General features: G+C 41.7%; 1 protein-coding gene and 1 long non-coding RNA gene across 3 annotated transcripts in view; one reads left to right on the forward strand and one right to left on the reverse strand.

Annotated features, from left to right (window-relative positions):
- Positions 1-1,217: 1,217 nt before the first annotated feature.
- ERVS71-1 (endogenous retrovirus group S71 member 1, envelope) overlaps positions 1,218-20,539 on the reverse strand; it is a 126,862-nt gene continuing 107,540 nt past the window's right edge. For both annotated transcript variants that reach the window (XM_012464520.2, XM_012464510.2), the window contains one exon: positions 1,218-3,712. In XM_012464520.2, the coding sequence (XP_012319943.2) occupies positions 1,551-2,600 (1,050 nt within the window). In that variant the 5' untranslated portion in view covers positions 2,601-3,712 and the 3' untranslated portion in view covers positions 1,218-1,550. The remainder of the gene's footprint in view (positions 3,713-20,539) is intronic.
- On the forward strand, positions 11,593-18,196 carry LOC135269047 (uncharacterized). The gene is made up of 2 exons (XR_010337397.1): positions 11,593-11,901; positions 14,062-18,196. It is a non-coding gene; the product is annotated as an uncharacterized LOC135269047 (long non-coding RNA).

Below are 20,539 nucleotides of genomic sequence, written 5' to 3' on the forward strand. Positions count from 1 at the left end.
GAATAACCAAGATTTCCTCCAAATTGATAACAGTCTCCAAAATCAGGAAATAACTGTAATGATGAGCAACCAGCAGCCCTCCAGGCTACTCTGCCTATGGAGTAGCCATTCTTTTATTTCCTTACTTTCTTAATAAACTTGCTTTTAGTTTGCTCTACGGACTGGCCTCAAATTCTTTCTTGTGCAAGATCCAATAACCCTCTCTTGGGGTATGGATTGGGACCCCTTTTGGGTAACAACTTTCTGTTGAACACTGAAGAGACAATTTAGTGAGGAGACTCCCTTAACCCAAAAGAAACAGACTGAAGCACTGATTGGTCAACTTTGGATAAGTGGTGGGGTATCCGGGTAGAGGATGGGATTGGGTTAGAGGCCCAATTTAGGGGAGTGAAAGTCTGTCCTAAGACAGAGAGGGTTAAAGGCCTATCTTAATAAAAGGCAAGGATGCTTAACCAAACACGGATTCAAGGCCCAAGGTTTGAGTCCTTCCTAAGATTTAGGAGGTTGGATGTTTGTCTCAGTAAAGTTCCTCTCAGCTAACAAGTTTGGTACTATGAGATGCTAACTGCTATTCTCTTCGGATTAATCTGCCTTACACTCTTTCTTGACAGGTATAGGTGACAGGATTTGGCATGTACAGGATCACCAGACATGGGGAGATTTTTTTCTCTCCTCAAAAGAGGAAACTTGAGGGCTGATAGGGCTGTCAGAAAATATCCTTTCATGACTCACAAGCAGCTGGCTGAACGTTTGATTCAGCATCACTGCAATGGTGGGTCTTTCTCTGGCCTCTCTGAGCACCTCACCTTCCCCATTCTGCTACAGACAATCTTCTGCCTCTCTCTTTCTCTCCTTTCCCTTTCTTATCTTTTCTATTACTCAGGGCAACCATATTGCCAAGAAATCCCATGTTGAAACTCCTGGTAGGAGGTTGAATTAACAATGATGGGGCCCAACCTGGGGCAACTTTGAGCCTTACCAGTTTGATATTGAGTGCTAAGCAGAGTGGCTAATGTCTAAGTTTTGTCACATGTATTTTACTCTGGCCAGAATGGCAAATGAGAATTTTCCTTTGTGTTGCTGCTTGTCCCCCAAAGCTATGGTGCAACTGTTGTAACTGAGCAAGTTGTAAAGAAAGCACCACACTCTGAGTTTAAATCAGGCATCCTTTATTGCCGGCGACTGAGAGATGGCTAATGCTCAAAATTCTCTCAGCCCCGAAGAAGGGGCTTGATTCCTTTTTATACCTTGCTTAGAGAAAGAGGGTGGCAAAGTGGAATTTTACAGAAGCAGAAGAATGCTGATTAAGGGGAAGTGGTTGTAGGTAAGGGTATTTCCATACAATCACCAAGGTGGGTATTCACAATAGCAGGAGAACTTGCCAAGCATCATGTGGTTACAACGGTTACAAGGTTCTGAGTACAGCATGACCCCGCTGTGCACCCAAAAGAGAAATGGTGGGGAGGGAAAGGCTAAAATGGGGTTGTCTGGCTCACATCTAAGATGGAGTCTGTTAGGCCAGCACGTTCTCCACTTGTGTTTTTGGGGATTCAAAGTACTGACTCTTCAGTTACAACTAAGGGGATGTATTGGGTTCTAAGGTGCATGAATTTGACCAAGGCTGTGTGTTGTCTTATGAAATTAAGGAGCCAATTTAATATACAGGGTCCAAAGATTAAGCCTAACAGGAGGAGAAGAGGTCCTGCTAACCTTGTTAATAAAGTAGTTAGCCATGGACTCCAATTAAACATGTTTTTGTACCATGGGGTGCTATTTTCCCGTTCCTGTTGGCATTTATCTAAATTTTCTTGAACCCTTTGAAGAGTATCTTTTATGACCCCAGACCGGTTGGCATAAAAACAGCAGCTTTCTCCCAAAGTAGCACATAAACCCCCTTGGGAAAGGAACAGTAGATCTAGGCCTCGGCGGTTTTGGAGAGCAACTTCAGCCAGAGAGTCCACCTGGGTATGTAACATGTTTATGGATGACTGGAGATTTCCTAAGTCAGCATCTACTTGTTGAGATAGGGACATTGGCCCAGTCTCTCCTTTGACCAGAGCTGCAGTGCCAATAGCAACTGACCCAGCTACACTAAGGCTGACCAGGACAGGCACAAAGAGTGGAGCAGCTCGGCGGAACCTGGAGTGCAGTCCAGGGGAAGCGATGAGATGTCCTTCTGGTCCACTGTACACGTAGACCTGGGGAAGCACATGAACCAACACGCACAGGACAGGCCCAGGTTCAGTTCCATTGATGCAGCGGGTGAGGCCTGAGGTGCAGGCCAACCAAGTATTGTTGGGTGCCTGGTAGGAGACTGAGGCATTTAAGGAAGTAACTAGAGACTGGTTACAGGTAGCCTGAAAAGGAGAAGCAGATAGATTATACCCAGTGCTAATTAGGCAGGAGGCATTTCCTGAAATGTCCCCTAGCGTAAGGGAACAGGGGAGTGCCTGACAAGAAAGAGGACTGATGTTGAGAGTGGCTTCAACTCCCAGTCCAATGTAGTATGGGGGTTTGGCCTTTAGGCATAGCCAACAATCCTGGGCCAGTTTAGGCTGAGTAACATTAAGAAGTTGATGCATTCCATTTAGAATGGACATTAGGCCAGGTTAGAGGTATTGATGCTGAGGCCAAGATGGAGGAGCTGGAATTGGCAATGGGACAATTGAGCTGACTTTGTCTGGGTGTTGGTGGAACATGGGGTCGCCTAAATCAGTTAAAGGTCCAATTGGCTTAGGAGAGCTCCATGGGACCAGAACTCTCTTTTGGATGGTGAACAGAGTCCCATGATCAAACCCTGTGACATAGAGTCTTAATCCCCATGTCATACCAAAGTACCAATGAGCTGAGTTAGGGTTATGAATAGTTATGGTAAGAGGATTGCAAGTTCCTACAGTACATGTTTTGGGGAGGGAATTGCGAGCTATGGAGAGAGTTGAGGACTGGGTTGGTCCTCCAGAGTAAGTGGCCAAGGTTACACAAGTCCAGTAAGGGCAGAAAAATTCGTAAACTTGCTGGCAGCTAGTATCGGGGTGATCTCCTGGACAGAGGTAAAAGTCAACAGACTGAAGTCTCTTTTCTGCGTTTGTAGATTCTCCACATCCAGCTTGGCCTCGAGCATGTCCAAAGTGGGTGGCAAGGTTGATGGTGCCCACTCTGGGAATAACAACAGAGTTGCGGGTGGCAATGCTGGGGCCAGGTCCTGGGAACAGAGCACACAAATCGACCACCAGAGAGACCTTATTGGAGATACCTGTCTTCCAAGCCCAGGTGGTATTTGCAAACACATGCCCAGACTTAAAAGAAGTGAGGAGAAAAGAGTAGGTAGGGGTAGAGGACATAGCTGGAGGAAACAGATAAAAAAGATTAACAAGAAGGATTAGTCGGAGGACTTCAGTCGACTCAGGTGTAACTTTAAGGGGCCTGGCACAGGTTTGGGGACCCATGTTTCTTGTTGGGTTTTGCTAGGCTTTTTGATGCGGCAGTGGTGGATCCAAGCAGGAATGCTGTCAACCTTTAGGGCCGTTGGTATGGTGAGGATGATGGTGTGAGGTCCTTTCCAGGCAGGAGTGCGTCCTTCTTTTTGGAACTTTTTGACATACACCAGGTCACCAGGATGGAAAGTGTGGCAGGGCCCGGTCTGGTCAGGAACTGGATTAGGGTTCACTCCCCGGACAAGTGGCTGGATGATGTCTTGAACCTGTTGGAGAGACTGTACATACTGTAATAAGCTTAGGATATTTCTGCTAGATGGGTATCTTTTAGTCTGGGCAAAATAGATGGGGCCCTTCCATACATGATTTCAAAAGGAGAGAACCCTGCCTTTTAAGGGGTGCATCTAACTCTAAGAAGGACTAAAGGAAGTAGGTTTGTCCAACTTTCACCAGTCTCCAAGATTAATTTTGTAAGAGCACTTTTTAAGGTGCAATTCATGCGTTCTACCTGCCCAGAGCTCTGGGGTCGATAGGCACAATGGAGATTCCATTGAATGTTTAAAGCCTTGCTGACTGATTGAGCTATGGACGAGGTGAAGGCTGGCCCATTATCAGATCCTATGGCAAACGGCACCCCATGTTGAGGGATGATTTCATTGAGTAATAATTTAACTACCGTGGAGGCAGTTTTGTTTCTGGTGGCAAATGCCTCAGTCCATCCAGATAAAGTGTCTACCATTACCAGGAGATATTTATATCCCACCCAGCACGGTTTTACTTCTGTGAAGTCTATCTCCCATCTTTCTCCTGGGCTGCATCCTCGGAGATGGCAGACCAGTTCAGGCCTCAGATCTTGCTTGGCGTTTACCTGTGCACAAGCCGTACATCAGGAGGCCACTTGGTTACACCTCATCATGGAAGTGAGGAATTTTGAAACAGCTTCTCAAAAGCTGGGCTAGTTTTATTCCTCCAAAGTGGGTGGCAGAGTGGAGGTGACCAACCAAGGCTTCTCCAAGGGCACAGGGCAAGAAAATTCTGGAATCTGGGAGAATCCACCAACCATCTGGGTTTTTACTGGCCTGAAGATCTGATGTTTGTTTTTCTTCTTCTAGAGAGCATGCCGGGTGGTCAGGTAAGTCAGGCTGTGGGAAAGATACAGTGGGTAGTAGGATTAAAGATGTCACTGGGAGCCGGGCTGCCTCTGAGGCAGCAGAATCTGCCTTTTTGTTTCCTTGGGCAACTGCTGTATCTTCTTTTTGATGTCTTTTGCAGTGGATTACAGCCACCTGTTGAGGGAGCCAAACAGCCTCGAGCAGGGCTAGAATTTCTTTGTTTTTGATGGTCTTTCCGGCTGAGGTGAGTAGTCCACGCTCTTGATAAATGGCTCCATGAACATGTACAGTGGCAACAGCATACTGGTTGTCAGTGTAGATGTTAATACATTTGTCCTTACCCCACCAGAGAGCCTGAGTGAGGGCAACTAATTCAGCCTTTTGTGCAGAAGTTCCGGCTGGCAGGGCCTGGGCCCATAGAGTGTCCATTTCTGTGGTGACGGCTGCACCAGCCTTTCACACTCCTTGCTCAAGGAAGCTGCTACCATCCGTAAATATGGTGGCATCTGCCTTTTCCAAGGGAACATCCTGAAGATCAGGTCGGCCAGTTTCTGTAGTCTCTAACACCTCTTGGCAGTCATGGACAGGTACAGTTAAGTCTGGATCAGGGAGTAGAGTGTCTGGATTTAAATACCTTGTCAGGGAGAAAGTTAGGTGGGACTGGTCTAACAGCACACTTTGGTACTGCAATATACAAGCATTTGACATCCATTTGCCAGAAGCACTGCACAGCAACATTTCAATGGCATGAGGAGCTGTGAGGGTTAAATTTTGACCCAGGGTTAGTTTATCAGCTTCCTGGACCAGACTTGCTGTTGTTGCCATGGTTCGTAGACAATTTGGCCACTCGGAGGCTACAGGGTCCAATTTTTTGGGCAGATAGGCCACTGAGCATCTCCATGGCCCCAAGGTTTGAGTGAGTACCCCTTTTCCCTGACTCTCATGAACAAATATATGAAATGGTTTTGAGATATTTGGAAGGGCTAGGGCAGGGGCCTCAGTTAGTGCCTTTTTTAGGTTTTGAAAGGCCTGTTCTACCATGTCAGTCCAAACCAGCAGGCCATTTCCACCTGTAGCTGCATACAGAGGCTTGGCGATTTCTGTGAATGCGGTATCCACAGACAGCAGTACCCTGTGGCCCCCAGAAAGTCATGTACTTGTCTTTTGGTGGTGAGAGTGGGGACTCGCAGGATGGCCTCCTTTCAAGCACTGGTGAATGCCCTTTTCCCCTCGTTTATTTTGTACCCCAGGTAGGAAACCTTAGAGAGGCAAAGCTGGGCCTTCTTGGCCAAGACCCAATATTCAAGCTCCTGAAGTAGGTGAAGTAACTCTCTAGTATGCTGCAGACAGCTGTTGGTAGTTTCAGTGGCCAGTAACAGGTCATCTACATGCTGGAGTAGAGTACAGTTAGGATGGCTGACTTGAAAAGGTATAAGGTCTTGTTGAAAGGCCTCTCCAAAAAGGGTGGGGGAATTTTTAAACCCCTGGGGTAGCCGAGTCCAGGTGAGTTGGGTGGTATCATCTGAACTGGGATCTGTCCATTCAAAAGTAAAAATCGGCTGGCTTTGGGGGGCCAGAGTGATGGTGAAGAAAGCATCCCTTAAGTCAAGTACAGTGTACACTGTATGTTCTGGTGGGAGCAGACTGAAGAGAGTGTACAGATTAGGGACAGTCAGATGGACTGTGACTGTCCACTTGTTGACTTCCCACGGGTCCTGTATGGGCCAGTAGTCCTTTGTTTCGGGTTTCTGGATTGGCAAAAATGGAGTATTCCAGGCGGACTGGCAAGGTGTGAGTATACTGGCCTGTAATAGCTGTTAAACATGGGGATTGAGTCCCTCTTGAGCCCACTGACTCATAGGATATTGTTTTACCTGGACTGGTAGAGCCGTGGCCAGGAGTTCTACAATGGCTGGTGGGTAGCGTTTTGCTAGCCCTGGAGGATTTGACTCTGCCCAGACTCAGGGGAAAAGAGTTTGCAGATTCAGTAAGAGAGGGTTAGCTTCACCCTCCAGTGGTTGGGAGGATGAAACTAAGAGATACTCCTCCAACAGGGGGGCAGTTAGTAGGTACTGAGCAATAGGAGACGTTGTGGCCCCCAACGTGAGATGAGCTTGTTGGGCCAAGAAAGAGATGGATGCCTGTAGTTTATGGAGTAGGTCTCGTCCGAGGAGGGGGAAAGGGCACTCTGGAACTACCAGAAACAAGTGGGTTGACCCAAATTTACTTCTCATGAGTGGCTGACAGGGTATTCCCGGATAGTTCTGATAGCCCCTTGCATGGCAACCTTTTTGTTAGAGACGCTACCCAAGGGTGCTTGCAGTACAGAGTGTTCTGCGCCAGTGTCAATTAGGAAGTGTACAGGCTGGACCACCACAGTAGCAGTAACCATGGGCTCCTGGGGGCCAAGAGAAAGGGAACCCTGGCTCCATCAATCTTCTTCAGGATCCCTTGTTTTTGGAAAAATGAGAACCTTTTTCTCTGGCTTCGCTGGGCATTCCTTTTTCCAGTGTCTGATTTGTTTACAATATGCACATTGATTTTTTTGTAGGGGTGTTCTCTTTCCCTTTTTATGGGAGTCTTGAGTTTTTGAATCAGGCTTCCCCCCACTATAACTTTTTCATTTAGGATTCTTGCTTAGTTTCCTGGAGTGCAACAACTAGGATTTTTGCCTGCCTTCCTGAAGCCTTTTTAGCTGCCAGAACAGCCTGCTTCTGTTTTTCATGGTCTCGATTGTCAAAAACCTTTTGAGGTATTTCTAGGAGTTGCGTAATATTCATTCCAGCAAATCCCTCAAATTTTTGTAACTTTTTACGAATATCAGGAGCTGCCTGGGCCACAAATGCCAAAGTAATAGCACAGCTATTTTCAGGAGCCACTGGGTCAAACGGGGTGTAAATTTGATAGGCCTCCTGGAAGCATTTTAAAAACGCTCCAGGTGACTCGTCAGGCCCCTGGACAACTTAAGTTGTCTTAGACAGATTTATGGGTTTCTGAGTGACTCCTTTGATACCCACAAGGAGATACCAGTGGAAATCGTCCAAATCTTTCCTCCCTTCTGAGGTATTTGGGTCCCAATCAGGCCAAGTAGAAGGAAAAACCTCGTCTCAGGCCTCCTCCTCTGGTCTAGTGACTGAAGTGAAGAAAAACGTTCTGGCTTCCGTTCGAATACGGTCCCTCTCTTCAGATGTAAAAAGAGTCAGGAGAAGCTGCTGACAGTCATCACAGGTGGGTTGATGAGTCTGGAGTATGGACTCAACCAGCGAGGTTAGGACCTGAGGTTTCTCAGAGGAAGGTGGGTTTTGAGCCTTCCAGTTGTACAGGTCAGAAGTAGAAAAGGGAACATAGACCAAAAATAGGACAGAAGTCTCGCCACCTGGTGGGGATGGTGCCTCCCTTAAGGGGAAGAGTGCGGCAGCCTCCCCCTGCTGAGGCCATACTTGGGAAGTGATAGGCAGAGAGGCCACAGGAGATGAGAACAAGGAGACAGGGGGATCTCATGGGAGTGGGAGGATTATAGGGTGGAGGCAAGAGGTGAAGAGTTTTCCTCCTCCTCAGAAGGGGGCACAACAGGAGGAGCAGAGGCGGCTGAGGGTCGTGGCAAAGGAGAAGTCTGGCTCAGAAGGACCTTGGATGAAGGACTATGAGAGGCACAAGATCGGAGCCAAGGGGGAGGGTTCTGGACTAAGTCTAGCTATTGATCAATATAGGGAAATTGATCAGGGTGTCCAGGCGTTCCAGTAATGACTCGCCAAACAGTCTGGAGCATCAGGGGATCCAAGGACCCCATCAAGGGCCATCCAGTTCCAGAGTTTGGCCATTCCACTTCACAGAGAGTCCAGAGTCTACCTTTTATAAGGCGAACTCCGCAGTCATCCAAAAAACCTGAGGAAGAAATTCTTTAACATACATTGAAGGAGAGAGGAAGGTTGAGACGAAGACGTTCTCATTACTGAGTTAGAACTTAACAGACAAAGTAAACAGGAAGGAGACTAAATTTAAATAGAATTAATGACAGAACTGGGACTCTGTCCTCCAGCATCCTGGAGTATTAGAGTCATGAGGGAGGACAGAGCCAAGTCTTGGAGATGCTGGACTTATTGGGACATGGGGAAAAGAGTTGTTAGGGGTAAAAGATGGGGATGAGTAAGATAAGGGCTACTTGAGTCTTCCTGAAGATTGGAGAGTTGCCACGAAGGGATGTAATAGGAGTGTAGAAGGTGCAGGGCTATATGGGCGTAGGTCTCCCGGCACAGTGCCTTATTTAAGGGCACGGGGAAAGTTATGGGATGACAAAAAAGGTGGGCAAGGAGGTCAACAGGATGGCTATTTTGGATCCACCGCTGGTCTAAGGAGAAGTCTGACCAGTCATTGGGGTGTGGGGTATGACAATCTAGTCACCAACAACCTTTATGATGCCAGAAATCCCAGACAGGTGGATGTTTTGTACAATTTCCTCCGTAACAACACCTGATTTGTTTTTGACAGAAAAGACAGGACTGGGATGGCCAGCCCAAATGACTAATGAGGGATTTGCCTTCCTGTAATAGGAAGTCTGTACTGAGGACCTTGAAGAAGTTCTCACCCAGTCGTCTCAGGCAGTAAGGACTACGGGACATACAAATTAAGACGTTAAAGATAAACAGGACAACAGACACTGGAATAGACAAACAATTATGGCAGTATCAGAGGCAGACAAAAAGGGTGGGTACCATATAGGAACACTCAGATGTCTGTCTGGCTGCACCTCTTGCAGGGACTTTAGGCACCTCATGGCATAAACAGGTCATTTTAAACCCCCGACTCAGATCAGGCCTACTCCCATGCTGTCTTTAAGCTGTATGAGGTCACCACGGAACCACAGGTTAGGGCACACTTGAACTCCGTAGCTTTCACCGTGGAGCCACAAACTGGATCCTCAGAGGCAAGCCTCCAAGGTCCCCATGCACTCACACATACACTTAGAGGCTATGGAAGTTTTTACAATTTTGAGGATACAGGCTTGCAATTTATTAAGCCAGTCAGAATACAGGAGTCATTCCCGGCATCCCAGAGAATTGATTGACTCATTTGAAGATTGACCCTTATCAGGGTTCGCCTCCAGAAATAACCTGGGCAGATCTGTCTTACCTTCTCTGCGGAGCAGGACTAAGGACTCGGAGGAATAATTTGGTTGGGCGTACCGTGAATTGATCTGCTGTCCTCCGGAAAGTGGTGGCCTCCGGGGCCCTGGAATGTCTCAGGGTGTGCCTCCCCTATAGCCCACTTCTTAATCCAGGGGAGCACGCAAGTCCGGTCCGCGCCCAGTGGTAAATCTCTCTGGGGCCTCCAAATGTTGTAACCAAGCGAGTTGTAAGGAAAACACCACACTCCCTGAGTTTGAATCAGGAGTCCTTTATTGCCAGAGACTGAGAGACGGCTAATGCTCAAAATTTTCTTGGCCCCGAAGAAGGGTCTTCATTCCTTTTTATACCTTGCTTAGAGAAAGGGGGTGGCAAAGTGGAATTTTACAGAAGCAGAAGAATGCTGATTAAGGGGTAGTGGTTGCGGGTAAGGGTATATCCATACAATCACCAAGGGGGGTATTCACAATAGCAGGGGAACTTGCCAAGCAGGATGTGGTTACAACGGTTACAAGGTTCTGAGTACAACGTGACCCCGTTATGCACCCAAAAGAGAAATGGTGGGGAGGGAAAAGCTAAAATGGGGTTTGTCTGGCTCACATCTAAGATGGAGTCTGTTAGGCAAGCACATAACAAGCCAGGTCACTAGGGCCACTCAGGGAAAGGGAACACTGAGCCTGGCATGCTAATAAAAGGGTAAGAATTTCTTACTAGTTAGACTTCTGGCCTCTCTCTCTCTGTCTGTTCAAACTGGTTAAATAAATGGTAAAAATCACTGTTTTTCTCCTGTGTAGAATTTTGATTAATGGGAAAAAGGATTTTCAAGGCTAGTCTTAAGCTGTAGCAAATCTGGTGTGCTTTGTGTGTCTTTCTGTATTGTTTTGTCATATAGACTGGTACCTTAGGATGGAATGTGGGCCTAGGACACCTGTAAGCTTGCTGATTAAGATGGCCCAGCAAACTGGTCAGTCATGTCCTTGGGAGCTTGACCTTGTAACCATGTAGCAGTACTTTCTCTTGGTCTCCACCACAAACATGGTATCCCGGGTTCAGGGTTCAGTTCCCAGCTTAAAGAATGAGTCCTTTCTGGTTTGATACCTGTGTGATCTTTAACATTTGTTGATTCTCCTCCCCTCCACAGAGTGTCTTGAATTTCCTTTCTCTGAGCACAGAAATAAATACTATTTGGCCTGACTAAAGTCAGGTAATAAAAAATTTAAAAGGACTTTTATAAACAGTGCTATATTTAAAAGTCAGCTTAATTAAAACCAGATATTGAAGCTCTAACAGACTTGGACTCCTTGGGGAAAACAGAGGAGGCACCACAGACCCAGTTTTGGGGAAAAACAAAACACTTGTTTCCCTCATGAAACCCTAGGAATTTGAAGTGGACAGATTTCTTTCAAAATCTAAAGTTTTGTTTTGTTTTGCATTACATTATCTGACTTTTTTGACTTTTGGGAGTTTCAGAAACTACTTCAAATTATGAGAGAACTTTGGTGTGTAATAACTAGGTAGGAAATACAGTTTGGGGAATTGTTAATGGCAGTTATGGGGTGAAACTCAGCTCTTTCCACGTTTGGATCAGAGAAGCATGCTCTTGACTACCTGGAAAGTATAGAAATCTACCCATCCCACATTGAGAGATAAGACTCCCACGGGAGATGGTCTGATTCCCTCTTTTTGGGATCCAGAATCTGGTATAACTATAGGACCCTTAATTTCTAGAGATCTGTTTTGCCTTCCAGTTGTGCCTGACTATTAGGTTGTAGAAACTGCATGCTTTCCTGGCCCTTTTCCTCCAAAGATTACACCCTAAAACCAATAATCCAATTAGGAATCTGACAAATTAAAAATCTTACAAGCACTGGCTCTTCTTCTGTGTCTGTATTTATATGTGTTGTGTGTGTGATATTAAAAAAAAACTTTAATTTGTTTTAAAATAGTGTTAAATCACATATTTTATCAAAAAATTTAAAAGTGCAATGCCTTTTAGTTCACATGACTTAAATAATCTTTGAGAAATAAAAACAGCTTTAAAGATTTTTGGTAAAATCAAGATATTTGGTCTAAATCAGGAAGGCCAGATATTAAGTTTACTAAATGCTTTAAAGTCATAAACTGCTTCTTTGACTTTTGACAATTGTTCATTTTACTTACTTTGAAGCAATAGATTCTTGCAAAGGCATAGGGACATGTGGAGAGTCATGTGCCCTAGCTATGCTGGAAAAGGTAAGCCATTATCTGCCCTTCTTTCTGATGTCCTAAGCTCCACACCTAGGACATAATTACAATCACCTACTAACCAGGTTTTTCACCAAGAGTAAAAGTTGCTAGGAGTTAGCAGTGTAACATATATTTGAGACTACCAAAGAAACAGCTCTACATGTAAGGCATGTAAGGAATATAGAATATATTTTTGGTGAAAGATTATAAGAAGGCATGGGAGTGTGGATTTCTTGCTTAAGTTTAGAGGTTTAAATGATTGTTTTAAGTTGGAATTGTGTAAAATAAACACTATGTCTGAACATATTGGCTAAACTTAAAGGGGTATACAGTTTTCCTATAAATTCAAGATTTATTGAACAATTGAAAAAGAATAAAAGCACATGTTTTTCTTAACACTGATCTGCTTTTTAACAAAATCTTGCAACATGTTACAAAAGGCTTGAGAATGTTACCTTATGGTCAAACATTAAAATTGGTTAGAAATGTCTGTAAAGTTGTATCAAGGATAAAGTTTAACATTAATAGTGCATTAATGCAAAAATGACCTTTGGCTTATTTGGTATAAAAATCATACAGAAAGCATTGTCAAATATGAAATGGTGTTTGGCTTTCTTTGGGTTGTATTTGTATAAAAGTGTTATTGGTATATGTTCCAAAATTATGAGAAACTCCAAAAATTGTGATATGGCTTAGTGTATGCTATTAATAGTTATAATTGTTATGTGAAATTGTTGTATGCCACAGATGTAAACAAAATTCCCAGTCAACTGTGGCTTTAATAGAGGCTTCCCTAAGGAATTTTTTTTAATCCACAGACAATTGTTTTGCTTTAGTCCTCTTTATAAGGTGGTTTTATAATCAACTATAGGACTTTAACAGGCCCTCTTGAATGGAGGTTTCTGATAGCTTTGGAGATTATAACACCAGAATAGAGGAAAAACTTTCAGGACTCTCATGGTGAGCTGAAATGTTCATGAATATCAAGAAGAACAGGAGTCAACTGCATGAACTAGACTAAGAGAAGATGGAAGTAATTATTTTTTGACTTTGCTTAAAAACATTGCCCATCCTTTGTTTTGTTTTAAAGAGTCAGGGAAACTTTTGAGTTATTTATGGCCTTAATAACTGTGTAAAGTATACTCCTGTGAACAACATTTAGAGCATATTTGTTTCTCTCTACCTGATTTCTCTAAAATTTGGAAATATGTTTGTGAGTATGTTAAATTGTGGCAATATAGTTATTTGCATAAGCGCCATAAGAATGTTTTATTTTGCAAAAGGACACAATTGGATAAACTGTTTATTTCACCAAGACTTTGACTGTAATAACATGCTTTCTTTTAAGGAATCAAATTTTACATGTAGAGCCAATAGAAGCCCCTTAGGAAAACTGGCCTCATACCTTGTCTACAGAGTTCCTGTACAGGGTTCTTGACATGAGATAAGTAAAGAATGTCACTTTCTTACAGGCCCAGGAGCCCCAGGTTGTCTTGAGATCTCAATAGGAGAGGAATTTACCCAACTCATAGGTATTTGATCATAAAACTCCATGGCTGGGCTCAGCTTTAAAAGAAAACAGTCTTGTATGAGATTCCTACTGGAACAGAGTTCAATCAAAACCAATTCAAAAAGCCTATGTGAAAAATAATTATTCTTGCTCCACTTTATACAAATAATCAAGCCAAGTATAATAAAGCAAGTCAGTCTTACTATGATTTCTTTTTAGTGAAAATGGGAGACTGGAGAAATAAACTATGTTTCAAGAACTGTAGTACACTTGTTATTAGATTCTAGTCTCATCAGAGGTTTTTGTGGGTTTTTTTTCCTGCATTTTAGACAGACTTTGCTTATTCTTGTAACCCAACCAATGATCTCTGGCTGCTGCTCAGAACAAACAAGAGAGATGGGTAATGTAAAAATCTGGATCGATATTCTAATTCTGGGCATATATTTGAACAGCTAGTGACCTCATGTCAGCTTGGTTCCAACAGTTGCCCAGTTCATGGAAAGCCTTCTAATTTAAGTTTACTTGGGATAATTTTGCTTATTTTACTTTACTTTAGTGGAATATATTTGTGATTGTACTCTTTGTGTAGGAATGCATAATAAGCTTATTCAGTATTTTCTTAAATTGAACACTTATTAAAATATCACCTTTTGTAGGAATTCATAGTTATGAATGACCTTCACCACACTGATACTTCCTGACTGGGCTCGAATCTACCTGTAATACAAGAGACTCTAATAGCTAAGCAGGAATAACATCACCCTATTCAGGCTGAAGAAGTTACAGAAGATGGATCTTTGCTCCTCTACAACCCTTAAGATTAAGAGATGTCTTATAAAAGAGATGAGGGAAATGTCAGAGGTGTTTGAACCAGAGCAACTCCATCTTAAATAGAGGTTGGGCAAAATAAGGCTGAGGTATAGTGGGCTGCATTCCCAGATGGTTAGGCATTCTAAGTCACAGAATTAGATAGGAGGTTGGCACAAGATACAGGTCATAAAAACCTTGCTGATAAAACAGGTTGCAGGAAAGAAGCTGGCTAAAACCCAGCAAAACCAAGATGGAGATGAGAATGACCTCTGGTTGTCCTCACTGCTACATTCTCATCAGTGCCATGATTATTTATAAATGCCATGGCAATGTCAGGAAGTTACCCTATATGGTCTTAAAGGGGGAAGAACCCTCAGCTCCGGGAATTGCCCACCCCTTTCCTGGAAAATTCATGAATAAAAAAATGGCTATAAAAATGGGCAACCATTTTTATGGTTGTTTCTTGATAAGCCATTCTTTTATTCATTTACTTTCTTAATGAACTTGTTTTCACTTCGGTTTATGGACTTGCCACAAATTCTTTTTTGTGTGAAATCCAAGAGACCTCTCTTGGGGTCTGGATTGGGATCCCTTTCCAGTTACAGTACCAGCTCTAGTCTACTAGAAATGGTAAAAAAATCAGGAAGGACAGATATAAGAAAGGTCAGAGACTTGATTCTGTACAAATTAATGAAGAACACAGTGAATAGATTAAATAAAAGTAAAATTAAATGGGTTATCTTAATTTTAATTGTTCTAAAAGATAACTAACACAAAAATAGAAACAATTTTGTTATTAGCATATTCAAAACTAAAATATATGACAAAAATAGCACAAAGAAAGTGAGGGAAGAATTGAACAAATATTGTAATAAGTTTCTTCACAATAAGAAAAAAACATTCAAAATCAACAAATCTTTGATCTATTAGAGAACTGAGGTCATAAGACAAACTGCTACCCAGAACACTGGAGAGACAGACAGCTTACTGGATGGAAGTTTAGGAGCAGAAGCCCACAACTGGATTTAGTATCAGTAGGAACATTTTAACTGTAATTGACATATTGCTGGAGGTTAGATGTAGACAGACCTGACAGGAGGCTCAGTGGGTATAATCAACTTCAACTTTACGAAATTATGCCAAATTTTTCCCTAAAATAGTTATATCTCTTTATATCCCTACCATATGTGTCTGAGAGCACCCAGGACTCTACACTGCTGCTAACATTTTGTACTGTCAAACTTTGTTTTGCTACGTTCATAATAAACAAGACATGGTAACAGTGTGATTTTGAGTTTACCTGATTATCACTGAGGTTGAGAATTCATCCATGTTTCTCAGTCATGTAAGTGACTTGTGTAAACTGAGTCTCTATATCCTTTGCTTATCTTTCATTTTTTAAAATACATTGATTTGGGCCAGACGCGGTGGCTCACGCCTGTAATCCCAGCACTTTGGGAGTCTGAGGTTGGCGGATCATGAGTTCAAGAGATCAAGACCATCCTGGCCAACATGGTGAAACCCCGTCTCTACTAAAAAATACAAAAATTAGATGGGTGTGGTGGCACGCACCTGTAGTCCCAGCTGCTTGGGAGGCTGAGGCAGGAGAATTGCTTGAACTCGGGAGGCAGAGGTTGCAGTGAGCCAAGATCACACCACTGCACTCTAGCCTGGCGCCTGGCGACAAAGTGAGACTCTGTCTCAAAAAAATATATATATATTGATTTATAGAAATTGTTTATACGTTCCAAAAACTAATCACTTCATGTGTATAAGCACTACATTCCCTAAGTGTTGTTGGTTTATTGTTAAATTATGGAAATAGTGTCGTTATGCAAACTTTTTAAAATACTCAAATTTGTCAGTACAACAGTACAATTATCAGTCTTTTCCCTTATGCTTATACATTCTTTATGTCAGGAAATTTTGACTTAAACCAATTCAACAGAATGCTTACTAAAATGTTCTTAAAATATTTTAAAGTTTTGCTTTTAACATTTAGGTCTGTAATCTTTTTGCTTGTCACTGATTTCTTATTTGTTTTGTTTTCTGTTTGTTTTTATGCTACAATTAAAGGCTCAGATATTTTCCCCTTTAGAGAATCTGTAGTCCCAATACCAGTTTTAAAACATTTTCTTGTCTATTTAAAAATATATATTGTATGTTGACAAATTACAGTTGTATATATTTATAAAGTATGAAGTGTTACTATAATTTTTAATACAATGTGAAGTAATTAGTATATATGTAACCATTTTTTATATTTTTTGTAATGAGAATGTTAAACATTTACTCTTTTAGTGATAACTGAAATGTATAGTACTCAATTATTAGCTATATTAAGCACATTATTCTATTGATCAAAAAATAAGCATTCTTCATATTTAACTGAGACTTTGCACTCTTTGATTATTATCTGTTCATTCCTGACCTCCTGGCCTTCGGTAATCACCATTCTATGTTCTTCCTCAATGAGTTTATTTTAGGCTATACATATAAGTGAGAACATATGATATTTATCATTCGGTATTTGGCACATTTTGCTTAGCATAATGCGCTCTAATTCTAATTCTGGGATTACAGACATGAGTGCGGTGGCTCATGCCTGTAATCCCAGCACTTTGGGAGGCTGAGGTGTGTGGATCACCTGAGGACAGGAGTTTGAGACCAGCCTGACCAACATGGCTAAACCCTGTCTCTACTAAAAATACAAAATTAGCCAGGTGTGGTGGTGGGTGCCTGTAATCTCAGCTACTTGAGAGGCTGAGGCAGGAGAATCACTTGAATGGGGGAAGCAGAGGTTGCAGTGAGCCAAGATCATGCCATTGCACTCCAGCCTGGGCAACAAGAGCGAAACATTGTCTCAAGAAAAGAAAAAAAAGATTTTATTTCTTGTTTAAGGCTGAATGGTATTCTATCGTGTGTATATTTTACATTTTCTTTATCCAATCGTTGTTGAACACTTAGGATGGTACTATATCTTAGGTACTGTGACTAGTGCTGCAAAAACAAGGGAACACAATATCTCTATGACATACTGATTTCAAATCATTCAGGTAAATACTCAGGCATGGGATTGTGGATCATATGGTAATTCTACTTTTAGTTTAATGAAAAACCTTCATACTCTTTCCCATAATGGATATGCTAATTTATATTGTCACCAACAGTGTCCAACTGTTAAATTTCTTACACATTCTCACCAATACCTTTTTTTAATTGTAGTTATTCTAACCGGTAAAAAATTACATTTTGATTTTAATCTGTAATTCCTTAATTTGTAGTAACATTGGGTATTTTATTATCTGTTAATGATTTGTATGTATTCTTTTGAAAAATGTCTATTAAGGTCTCTTGATAATTTCTTTACCTTTTTTTGTTGTTGTTGAGACAAAGTCTCATTCTATTGCCCAAAATGAAGTGCACTTGGGTGAACATGGCTCACTGCAGTCTAGACTTTCCAGGCTCAAGTGATTGTCCTGCCTCCAGAGACACTGGGACCACACATGTGCACCACATTGCCTGGTTGTTATATATATATACATATATGTATGTATTTTGTAGAGACAGGGTCTCCCTATGTTGCCCAGGATAGTCTCAAATTGCCCAGCTTAAGTTATCCTCCTGCCTCTGCCTCCCAAAGTGTTGGGAGGCACATGAGCCATCATACCAAGCCTTGCTAATGTATTAATCATATTATTGTTTCATGTCATCAAAACACTGAATTGTTGTGGTAGAATAAAAATAATGCCTTAAGGTAGCATTTTTCTTCTTTTGAAAAAATATTATGTTTTCATGTGATTAAGGAATATTTGTGTTTATTTCTATGTATTATGTATGCATTTATAATTCTCTCCTTGCACAATTTACAGGTCTGACTTTTTAAATGTTGTTATTTTCTTAATTTGTATAAGCTCTGTCTATACCAGGGATATTACATATTGTTTGTGATACAAAAATTATAACTTTTCCAGTTTGACATTTCCATTGATTATTTCACCTATGTTTCTTTTTATTTTTAGATAATAGAAGTTATAAAAATAAAGCAAAAGGTAGTGAATAATAAGCATGGGAATAGAAATAAATAAAATAAAGACTAGAAAAAAAATAGACACAAATCAATACAACCAAAATTTGCTTATTTGAAAACATTAATCAATTGGCAACTATGGCTAGACTTACAAAAATGAAAATAGAGATGACTCAAATGTGTTAAATTTAGAATAAAAGAGGAGTATTTTTACTGACATTACAGAAATGAAAAGGATTATAAGAAATAACATGAACAACTGTATGAAAGCAAATTAGACACCTTAGATGAAATAGGTTACCACAAATACAAAACTTCTAAAACCCACATAGGAAGAAACAGAAAATAGAAATCAACCTGTAACAATAAAGCTTTTATAATGGCAATTTTAAAACTTCCCATAAATAAGAGTCAAGGAGGAGGTTCCCTTAATATCTAATTTTACCAACTCCTGGGTGGGCAGTTGGGGAGGGATAACATGGGGAGAAATGCCAGATATAGCTGATGGGGAGGAAGGCAGTAAACCACATTGCCATGTATGTACCTATGAAACAATCTTGCAGGTTCTTTACATGTACCTCAAAACCTAAAATGCAATAAAATATATATTTTAAAAAATGTATAATTTTACCAAAAGCTTAAATAACACCAATCTTAAATTTGCATTTACAAGATAATAAAACATTTACAAGATAATAAAGGAGAAAAAAAATTTAATCCAATTATATATGGCCTGATGAAAAAATAGACAATGTCATCTCGAGAAGAAAAAAACAGCTACATACCAATATTTCTTATCAATATATATGCAGTAATCTTCAAGAAGATATAAGCAAACCAATCCAACAACATATAAAAAGATTAGAGGCCACTGGCATAGGTACAAGCAGGAATGCTGCAGCCCCACTCTCTCCAGTATGCCACACCAGCCCATGCATGTGTACTCTGCCACACTGCTGGCACACACAAGCAAGCATGGATCCCACTGCCACTATGCCAACAAAATGCTTTGGCCAGCACTGCCAATCAAAGTGTTGTAGCTAGTGGACTGGGAACACATTGGACCCTCCAGCACAGCAGGTTTTTAAACTTGAGGGGCCACAGAACAAAGCAAGGAGCCATATATCAGCCCCTCAGAATTAGCACACAGAGCCTAAGAATGCTGAGTTGACTTATCCCCTTAAAATCTTCTAGATCTGAAACTAGTTAATTGAACCTACTTTATACCACAATCACGCCCCCAAAGGCATCAAAGAAGATAAAAGCAAAAACCCCATCCAAAGGAAGACAACTTCAAAGACTGGAGGAACAACAGTCTACAATGATAAGAAAGAATGAGCACATGATCTCTGGTAACTCAAAAAGACAGTGTCCTATTTTCTCCAAACAAACCCACTAGTCCCTCAGGAAGTTTCTTAAACAGGCTGAAATGGCTGAAATTAAGGGACTGTGTTAAGGGAAAAAAATCTTCTCTTCCTGGGTCCATGAGGGGCATTGTTTCAAAGGCAGGACTTTCCCAGAGCCACACCTCCATCTACGCCCCCATCTGGGAACACAGAGTTCTTTGTTTGGGTTTCCAGGGAGCAGGCTAGGTAGAGGAATCCAGGTGGGCTTCTTTGTCCAAAACACCCCGGAAAGCTCTGGGAGGAGGGGGCTCTATTGCATATCAAGCAGCCAATCTGGTATCAGAGTCAAAGATCAATCACTCCAGAGGAAGTTTGAAAGAACTCCTCTCATTGGATGAGAACATGAATGAGGAGGGAATAACTCCAGGGTTAAAACTCCGCTGCTACTTACCTATATGGATATCCCCTCCAGAGTCCCCTCCCACAACAGCGTGGGATCTCTCTCTCTCTCTCTCTCTCTCTCTTTCTCTCTCTTTCTCTCTCTCTGCCTAACAAATCGCTTTTCTGCAAAACTCTTTGAGTCCACTATATTTATTTGAAAGGTAAGCTCACCATGCCTTTGGGGCCGTTTTCCCCATTTTGGGGGTAAGAGAGGCCAAGGACCTCAGATTGGGGAACTTGGAGCATCTTTGGGATGCCCTGCTCCCTCCCTGGTTACAAAATGACAGAATTCAGAGAATGGATAGGAATGAAGATCACTGAGATTTGGGAAAATTTGAAACCCAATCTAAGGAATCTAAGAACATGATAAAACAATGAACTCAACTAAACTGACCTAATAGTTGAAAAACTCATTTCAAAAATTTCATAATACAATCTAAAATATTAAGTGTAGAATCAATCAACCCGAGGGACAAATCTCAGAGCATGAAGGCCAGATCTTTGAAA

Source organism: Aotus nancymaae, unplaced genomic scaffold, assembly GCF_030222135.1.
Source record: "Aotus nancymaae isolate 86718 unplaced genomic scaffold, 86718_ANA_hifiasm-v0.15.2.pri h1tg000004l, whole genome shotgun sequence".
Classification (NCBI taxonomy): Eukaryota; Metazoa; Chordata; class Mammalia; order Primates; family Aotidae; genus Aotus; species Aotus nancymaae.